This window comes from Armigeres subalbatus, chromosome 1 (genome assembly GCF_024139115.2).
Source record: "Armigeres subalbatus isolate Guangzhou_Male chromosome 1, GZ_Asu_2, whole genome shotgun sequence".
In the NCBI taxonomy this organism is placed as follows: Eukaryota; Metazoa; Arthropoda; class Insecta; order Diptera; family Culicidae; genus Armigeres; species Armigeres subalbatus.
Window position 1 is genome coordinate 233,415,172 of NC_085139.1, and position 10,065 is coordinate 233,425,236.

General features: G+C 41.2%; 1 protein-coding gene across 2 annotated transcripts in view; it reads right to left on the reverse strand.

The window, feature by feature from the left end:
* Nucleotides 1-9,540, reverse strand: part of LOC134205875 (transcription factor kayak) — an 82,399-nt gene extending 72,859 nt beyond the window's left edge. Inside the window, exons 1-2 of one of the 2 annotated variants that reach the window (XM_062681537.1) lie at nucleotides 9,096-9,540; nucleotides 5,430-5,845 (exon numbers count right to left, since the gene is read on the reverse strand). In XM_062681537.1, the coding sequence (XP_062537521.1) occupies nucleotides 5,430-5,708 (279 nt within the window). In that variant the 5' untranslated portion in view covers nucleotides 5,709-5,845; nucleotides 9,096-9,540. Of the gene's footprint in view, nucleotides 1-5,429; nucleotides 5,851-9,095 lie in introns of both variants that reach the window. The other variant, XM_062681536.1, reaches the window with a different exon arrangement.
* Between the last annotated feature and the right edge of the window lie 525 nt (nucleotides 9,541-10,065).

Genomic DNA, 10,065 nt, shown 5'->3' on the forward strand with positions numbered 1-10,065 from the left:
CAGTCCAACAAACTTTGTAAATGGTGAGTACACTGGAGCACGGTTTCCGAATTTCATGGACAGGGATGGTACTGCAGGCCCCCTGCAATACTTGAAAATGGAGGCGACCTCCGGCTCGATGCCACAAGATCCTTTTTTGCTACGGCTTTCGGTAGAGAAGTATCTAAACGCACCAATCGACGATGCATTCAAGGAAAATCGAGGTAGTTCATATGTACTGAAGGTTAGGAGCCGTGCGCAGTTCACAAGACTCTGCAAGATGACGAATCTGGCTAACGGAAATGAAGTCAAGATTAGCGAACATCCCCAGCTCAACCAATGACAATTCGTATAGTATCCTGCTCCGATGCAATGACCCTCGATGACGCATACCTAAAGCAGCAACTGGAACCCCAAGGCGTGAAGGATCTGCGCCGTATTAGGCGACGCAAGCCAGATGGTTTATTCGAAAACACGCCGACGATAATCCTCTCCATCAGCGGTACGGTTATCCCCCCCCCATGTGGACTTTGGCTGGTCCCGTTGTAGAACCCGGAATTATTACCCGTCTCCGATGCAATGTTACCGGTGCTGGTCTTTCGGGCACACTGGAAAACGGTGTACTGAGCCCTTCCGTGTATGTGGGAGATGCAGCAAAGTACACGAAGAGGACCGCACTCACGCATCCAAAGAAGGAACACCAAACCAAATCACCATAGACCGTCCGATTTGCAGTGAAGCCTCGTTTTGTAAGAACTGCAATATAAATGACCACTCCGCTTCCAGCCGGAAATGTCCAGTTTTTGAAAAGGAAGTTGCGATCCAACACATTCGAATCGACAAAGGAATCTCATATCCTCAAGCGCACCGTGAGTATGAAGTCCGATCAGGGGAAAACCGGAATACTAATTCATACTCGACCGTTGCTGGTGGTAGTGAACGTTGCGTTACCGAACGTCTCGAAACTGTCCGAGAACATGGGACCATAGAGGAGTTAGTACGTCAGGTTGCCGAGCTAACCGAAACGTTGCAATCACTCCAGGTAGACCTAGCCAAAAAAGATCAGATTATTGAGAAACTTTTGTCAAGTAATCCATCGCACTCCAGCCAACTTCAAGACGCATCTCAAAAACTACATGTGGATGACGATATGTGCCACTCCCAATCTTCCACCGACGAACCACTAGCCGGAAATCATAATCTCGATAGGACAATCAGTCAGTCAATCGAAAACTGGGTCGCATGCAATGCCTCGTTGAAGGCTAACGATCAAAAGAGTAAGAAAAATCGCAAACAACGTTTGAACAAAGACGGATACGTTTCGGATACTAGTATGGTATCCCAGCACTCGAAACACACCATTACATCCACCCCCTCGAAACGAGGCCACGGGGAATCATCTTCCTCCGGTGGCGAATTTCCAAATCGTGCTCCGGGAGCCAAGCGAGCCAGAAAATCTGGCAAGGCGAACGCGAGCGGAAGATCCTCAAAACAGTAGTCAAAGCAAATGCTCGGTCCTCCAACTAGTAAATATCTCCCAGATAATCGTATAATCGTATAATCGTATATCTTCACTCCATAAAGCCATGAGCACAACGTCGAAACTACGGAGTCGACCGAGCGACACAGACCATCCACCCACCAACCCAAGACTATAGTAGCAGCTGCAGTGAAGGCTTCGGGTAGTCGGGGCCCCAGCAGTGCGGCCGATACACCCCAACCGGAACTGATGGACAACCTCCGACGCCTGAATGTCCTCCCTGCTGGGACGCAACAAGGTTCAAACAACCATCCCCCGAAGGACGACGAGGGAGTCAAGCTCGTAGTACCTGTATGTAAAAGCCCTGCAACTCCACCTTGGGCTAGTCAACGACTTTCTTCGTGTGGAGGTCTACACCGAATGCAGCTCGAGACGCCAAACCCCTCGAAGGACAACGCGGGAGTCAAGCCAGTCCTAAGGAGGAACCCTCCTAGAAGATGCCAAAAATCAAAAGCACCTGAGATCCATCATTACTCAGGATTTTCCTCATTTCTTCCACTTACGACAGCGGAAGCTACCAACTCGTCTGTGTATGATGCGCTACATAGAACACGATATGGCCAAACCGCAAATATCCGACCCGCTTCTTCCAAGAATCCCCGGAAATCAACTGGATATAAATCAGTACAACTTCCGAAACAAAATAGCTCAATACCCACTTCAGGCTCGCATATATTCCCTAACTCCAACAGATCGTTTTCAAAGCACAATCAAACAAATACTCCTCTTTTTTGCTCCGTTGGGACATCTCTGCCTTTGGTGGGTAATGCCACTTCGCCTACTACTGGAAGAGCTCTGTCTTGTTCGGCCCGACACTCTCAAAGCTGCAGCGAGTCGACTTTCGCCATTCAGTGGAATATCAATGGTTTTTTCCACAACCTGCCGGACCTTGAGATGCTGATTCATAACTCAAAACCTGTGGTCCTGGCACTTCAGGAGATCCACTGAGCAACACCTGCAACAATGAAGAACACCCTCGGAAAGAACTACCAATGGTATTCTAAAACTGGATCTATCTTGTACCACTCGGTAGCCGTCGGAGTTTCTCCCGACTTAGCCGCCAACAAAAAAACCAGGGATGATGGGCAGGTTTGTTTCCTTCAAGGTCAGGCCAACCGTGCCAACCTGTAGAGCACGTCTTCTGTGATTGCCCTAAGCTGGAAAACGTTAGGATCCTCCACCAATTGGGAAGCATCAGAGACGTGCTCCAAAATGACAAGGCAAGTGAATCAAAAATTATGAATGTTCTTAAGGAATCCGGCATTTTTGCAGTAATTTAACCTCCTGTTTACCAGACATCCAACTCTACAAACCAGCGCATCTAGACATTCGACCAAATTGCAAAAAAACTGCAGGATAAGGAAGCCTAACCCATAGTAATATTAACATTAAATTTGAAACATTTTGGAAAATAGGAAAAGTGAATTAATTATTATAACAAATTAAAATTGTACATCAGACTATAGGGGAAACCCTTCAGGATCCCTATTTTTTTTACCTTCAAATACTGAGATGAGCCAGCCGCGGGCTGAAAATCTCATTAATAAAGACATTAAAAAAAAAAAAATAAATAAAAAAAATATAAGAAAACATATTTTGATTTTGACATCAAATTGAAATCATAATTTGTTTTCAAATATGAATCATCATGATTGAGAACATATTTTGATCTCATTTTGCTGTAGAATTCTAAATTCTATCATCTGTTATCAAACTGTGTACTCATTTTGTTATGAGAACCAATATCAAATTTAGTTTTCGATTTGCTCTCATCGATAGCAGGAATGGTTTTCGATTTGATGTCATAGTAAGATTTTTCTGCTATACATTTTGTTATTTTAACCGTTAAAACGACCAAAAAGATATCAAATTAAGTAATCATATTCGGCGATTTCACAACAGCAAAACAAGTTAACGATTTGCTCTAAAGCATTGCTCGGGTAATTGCCCGAGCAAAGCTTGAGAGCAAATCGATAACTAATTTCGTTGTTGTGAAATGTTGTTGTCAAATTTTTATAACTCAGGTTGATATCCTTTTGGTCGTTTTAACGGTTAAAAGTTAAAAATCTACAGCAGAAAAATCTTACTGTGACATCAAATCGAAAATTATTCCTGCTATCGATGAGAGCAAATCGAAAACTAATTTTGATAATGGTTCCGATAGCAAAATAAGTACACAGTTTGCTGTCAGATCATACAATTTAGAAATCAACAGCAAAATGAGATCAAAATATGTACACCAAAACCCTCGCCAGTCGCCGGATTAGCTGCCCATACGGTGGCGTTTGGGGTACGCGACTTAGCGTTACGGCTGCCTGATAGCGACTGACAACTTGTTCTTCTCGGAGGCATTCCTCCAACGTTACACGGATAAATGGCAACCGAATGATGCAACAATCATTGGATTCACGACACGGACAAATATACACAATGGACTCACGGTGAGATGGAACAGCAACGACAACAACAATGAATAATAAAAAATCTAAAAATAGATTCTGTTGTGATTCTGGCAGCCGAATACCACAGTAGATCTCAGTAGCGGTTAAGTAAAGCCCGCAGTCCACTGTTTGTCATAATGGCAAATATTTGTCAAGTTTATCCGGATATCTATCAGACTGATCAGAAATCGACATGGATATCAGCCCGAGCGAAGTCTGAAAATATAATGAGAGCATATAGAAAACATATTTTGTATTGATATCAAATTGAAATCATAACTTGTTTTCAAATATGAATCATCATGACTGATTAAATAATTTGAACTCATTTTGCTGTTGATTTCTAAATTGTATGATCTGACATCAAACTGTGTACTTATTTTGTTATCGGAACCAATATCAAAATTAGTTTTCGATTTGCTCTCATCGATAGCAGGAATAGTTTTCGATTTGATGTCATAGTAAGATTTTTCTGCTGTTGATTTTGATCTTTTAACCGTTAAAACGACCGACGAATGAGAGAATTCACCTCAAATTCAATCAAACTACCTATCACTACTTCCTATTACACCCAGGGGTTTTTTACACGGATTGGTTAATCGTTTACCTTGTGCATACCTTAAGCGTCAATGAAACAATGAGTTAAACCTACGAAAAAAATCACAAAAAATTAAAAAAAACATCAGGAGGTATTTCAAAAGCTGTGAATGTTCAGGATTACCGAGAAATTGATGTGGAATTCGTAAACAAACCTGGGTGTATTTGAAAACACATTATGTATACCCGAGCAGGAGCTCGATAACAGAAATTGGTATGAACTAACCTTGCATAAGAGGTAAAATACCAAAAAAATAATACCAAAAACTTATATGCAGAATACTTGAGGCATAGCATGCTTAGGTATTTCAATACCAAACGAATAATAATTGGTTATGCATTTGGTATTGAAATAAAATTTAATAACAGAGTATGTTATGGCTCAAGTATTGTGCATATTAATCTTTGGTACTATTCCTTTGGTATTTCACCTCTTATGCAGGGGTAGTTCATATCATAGTTAGGTATCAATAACAGAATTAAGTATTATTTAGCCAATTTCTCCTGCTTGGGAAAATAAGCTTAGAACAGCTTTGTGATTTCTTGGAATCTGATTCCATTGAATTGACTCAATTACGAAATTATTGAAAATGTTTCCGAAGCCTAACAACGCGTGGCCTGTTTCGCGTCAACGTGTTTTAACATGAATATTCCTTTTATTGCGTGTTTGCCTATGTAGCTATGTAGCAAGAAGAAAAAATAAACCTTACAATCTATTGCCATGAAATATTCATCCAAGAAATGTTGATTCCAAGGAATCATAAATTATCTGATGAATTTCAAATTTATGAACGCAATACCAATCAATTATTGCGATCGCCGCACAGCTGTCCCCTCAACAACAACAATCTGAATTGCAATCGCCTACTTACCGCTCGGGTCAAAATGATGCTGCTGGCTTGATGCGCCGGCTGTGGGACTCCCAGCGACAGTGACGTTAGTCCCACCACACCGCCAATCAACGATGACGACTTGATACTGCTCGAGGAGACTACTCCTCCACTATTGCTGCTCAGATCTTCCCCGACGACCGCACTGTTGCTGTTGCTGCTGTTACTGGTGGCACTGCTGCCGCCGACCGACGATGATGTGGAATTCTCGTCGGCCGTGGATTTGGGCCCGATACTACTTCTGCCCATTTCGGACTTCATGGCTGCTGCTGATGTTGATGGGGTATCCTGTTTCTTCTTATTTTTACGCTCCGCCGTGAGATAGATGTTGGGCCGGCGGTAGTGTGTTAATTTATTTATTATACACACTTGTCCACTCGGATTTCGTTGAAGCGCGGCTGTTCTGTTACATATGTGTAGGTTATATGTGAATGGGGATTAAAAGTGGCCACACGAAACTCAACACTGCTTAGTTTTACGCGTTGAGACGGTGGCACACAATGGGCAAACATGCAATTAAAAAAGCGGAGCTTCGATTGACGCCTGGGTAGTTTTGATATTTTTTTAATAACTGGAAATAACTTTTATCATTACAATTCTTTTTTTTAGCACAGAGATAGATGTATTGATAGTCTGTGGGATTACACTGTTGGAAGGAGATTCTCTCTATCCCGCGGGTTTCACGTAAGTGTCTCTGCTTACGGGTCCGCCACCTCCGTTTTTGGCCCTTCATACAGCAGTGCATTGAAAGCAGAATGGTTATTAAATTCGACTGTACTTTTGGGTGGAACCGTATGCAGAGCAAGACTCAAGCCAGGATGGTGGATAACTACTTACATACATACAAATAGAAAGATGTATTAAAATTTTTGCGCGATGTCTTTCAGAACATCTAAATTCATTTGGACTTTGGTAACGCCGTGCTAAGGACATTTTCTGCAATGTACAGGGCAACAGCATATGGAGGATAGACAATTAGAGAACAAGGTGATAATAACGTTTTTCTCTCCGTTGGTAAGGTTTACGTAGGTCACACGATCCATCCAAGCAAGCAAATCCGATGGAAGCGCCGTCGGTGGCTGATTGACCACTTGTAAAAAATTAAATTAACCGTTAAAATAGTGAACGATGGAACAGACAGATGGTATAGACGTCTGTTTCTATGTGCTAACTTCGTAGCTGGAGCGCTTATCCAATTCTCGAAGAACTATATGCATCGTACCACTAGTGTAGCTATGGTAATGCCTCTATCGTGTGAAGCCGAAATTATGCCTTTTTTTTAGATTGTTTTTTGTCGGTTATATGAAAGGTATGCAGTTTTGCAAAGTAGTTAAGAAAGCTTTATTGATGTCAGAAGGAAGTGTGAAGCAAGGCCGATAGCAACTGAAGTTCGGCAAAGGAATTGGGGCTGTATCGTAGTAGCCCAAGTAACATTTTAAGTTTTATTCGGCTCTAAGAATGGTTTGCAAGATCAATTTATAAGATCTAACAATAAAGCCGAGTAATACACGGCAACCTTCTGATGACCACTATAAGGATAAGATATTGCCAAGTGGCCCTCTCCAGATAACCACTATAAACCTATTATAAGAGCATTTAGAAACCCTTTTTAAACCACCCGCAAAAAAGGGAATTTGGCTGCGGCAGCTGTCAAAATGTTGCTTTAAAAAAAAGAGAAACAAATCTTTGCAGAAAAATAATAACAAAATGGATTGTTGATGAAAATTATGATGATGACAACAAAATAATATTTTATTTCAGGTTGTTTTTTAGATTCAGTAACATTGAAACGAAGTGCGCTTCCGATTTTATGGTCAAATGTTGTGAAAAAAATAAGGTTGGAAACCACGCGCCGGCCATATAACGTAGTTCAGGGAAATAAATCGAAAATATTGATTGCCACAACATCTAGGATGTCCACTAAATCGATTAGTATTGTTGCCCAAACTATTAATTTATAAAATTATTGATCGGAGAAAGTATGACAAGCGGTTAAAATTTCGTTCAATCATGCATTTCAGTGATATTTTTCACTGACTGCGAAATGCTGTTCCGTTTTCAATATGGCCATCATGGAATTTGATCAGAAAAATTTTGATTTTATAAAACACCGTCATAAACTCTTCGCAATACAAACATTCTTATGGGGGTAATTCATTTGACCACATTATGACCAAAAATTGTAGCTTTATTCGAGCGTTGAAAATTGGATTTATTACGCTCTTCATCACTACCATAGATCTGTTCATATGGTCAATAGGCATTTGACGTTTGAAGCTTTTTTCAGCAGATTTATGGGAGGTTTATTGATAGCAATAAGAGCGCCAATAAAACTGAGCAATCAGCTAGGTGATTGATGTCATAAGTCCGCAATAAGAATTAGATAAATCCAAGAAGCATGGAAATTGTTACTTGGGAGGGGCGGAAATGAAAACTGCAAATAAACATTAGATTAGAACCAGCGAGACATCGCAGCAGCGACAGATCCAGAGGCTCATGGTGGCGTACCCTGCATAAAGAAATTAAAGTCGACCGTAGTCCAACTAAGTAACAGATTAAGGTACTAGCTGGGCATTTCCCAAGATGGAGATCTTCCAAGTCGGCCCTTTGCACCATTCGGGGTGTGCATGACTCATAAATAAGTAAGCATCTCCACACTTTAAACATCCCCGCCTTCCCCCTTTAAGCATTGCTGCAACTATCGAATCGCAGTTAAAATGGATTGCAGTCTTCGAACGCAATAAATTGTGACTGGTTGGATTATCAGTCAGTTTTGGAAATATCGGGCTCATTCAGTAGCTGCTATTTTGCTGATGCCGATGAAGCTCCTTCGTAGCTAAGATGGTTAAAGCACGTGTCTAGCAAAGGTCGTGGGATCCAATCCCGTCGAAGGAAAGTGGTTATCTCTTTTTTTATCTTCTTGTAATTTCTTCACTGTACATATGCTCACGGAGTTTTCAAACATTGTAATTAATGTCCATGGCGGGTGGTCAATAGTCGGAAAATAGGCAGATTGAACTGAGCTTTGACAAATGCGCTATCACACACATTAAACATCTAATTATATCAGTTCAAATATGCAATATATTTTCGTGACGAAAAAAAAAACGGAAAATAGATTGCCAATGTTCGACCGTATGTGTTTGGTTGAATTTCAGATTCATTACTATCCATTTTAACGCTTGTTAAAAACAGAGAATGCCAACGGAGTTCCTTCGTAACTTAGCGGTGAAGTACCCTCTAGTAATGTGGGCAGATGCTGGAGTCGTATTGAAGAACACTTCTTATGAATTTCGTCTCCATGCATTGTGGATGTGTATCGTATTTCCAAACACCACTATGTTCAGAAACTTTCCTTTGGCTTGCAGTGTAAAAGATGTTTCCAGTTCATGGTTTGATTTTAACTTTTTAACATTTCGATCCAAACTATTATCTTCTCAAAGAATAAACCATTGTTCAGTTCATTGCCATTTGAATTTTTCAGCTTGTTCTTTGGTTTAAGGTGTAATCCGATCTGGTTTGTTGATTATTATCAGGTGTTTATGTCAATGGTACTATACATGGCATTCGGCTCTCGAAGCTCCATTTTGGCCAATGTTTGCCCACTGTGCGACGCGAACTAAACTTCAAACTTCTCGCTTCGATTACCTGCTGGTGCTTTCCCTTTGGCGGGGAAGTTTTTTCGCGTGCAAACAAACTGGCCAATACACTCTGATTTCGCGAATTAATTAATTCGGGGATTAACAAAACGGCACTCTTCTTGAAAAGTATCACAACCGAACAGGTCCGTTCAGTGTCGCAACCTGATCGCACTCGCCATAACGCTGTGTAGGTGCACGGTAGTGGGTTTCCTTTCACTTGCAGTTTTCGTTAACCCAAGGAATTTCTTATTGGGAAAAGTTGCCGCGGTTCGCGCCTCACACCGCACCGAAAACAAACACCCTTCGGTAGAATCCACTCACTTCCGGTTGGGAAATGCCACTCGATCCGATTCCGGGGAGGCTGCGGACGAATTCCGAGAAATATATTAACGAATCTAGCGCAGCCGAAACGAGCCACCACGACGAGAAATCGCTTTCCCTCACTCTCCTGTGCCAACACAACCGATGTCAATCGCCTCCGCCAAACACAAATAAATGGGCCCAATAATACAGGAGTTTATAGACTATGAGTCATCGGTTTTCACGTTTCCAAATGTATTTTACCCAGGCCCAAAAGAAAAACATTCAAAGTTGGCACCAACACGACACCTCGATGGCGAGCTATGTGACACGCACACATGCAATGAAACGGCCTCTATAGCGTTTTTCACGTTCATGAGTTGACGGTTCATCGAAATGGTTTTAAATGCTTATCAACAGTTTGTGGAATTATTTCCAATTTCAACCCAAAACTATCACATTATCCTTGCCAAGAAATAAAATCAATAACATTTTGATTATCATGACTCTGCTCAGCTCTGAAAAATTCATCTCACTCAGCACATTCGGAAAAATCTAGAACTTTTTCGGAATGTTTTCTCTGGACAAAATATTGCGCAACAAAATCAAAACAAATGTGTACATGGCCATAAATACAGAAGGCCATGAAATATTGCAAACATCAATACATTCACATA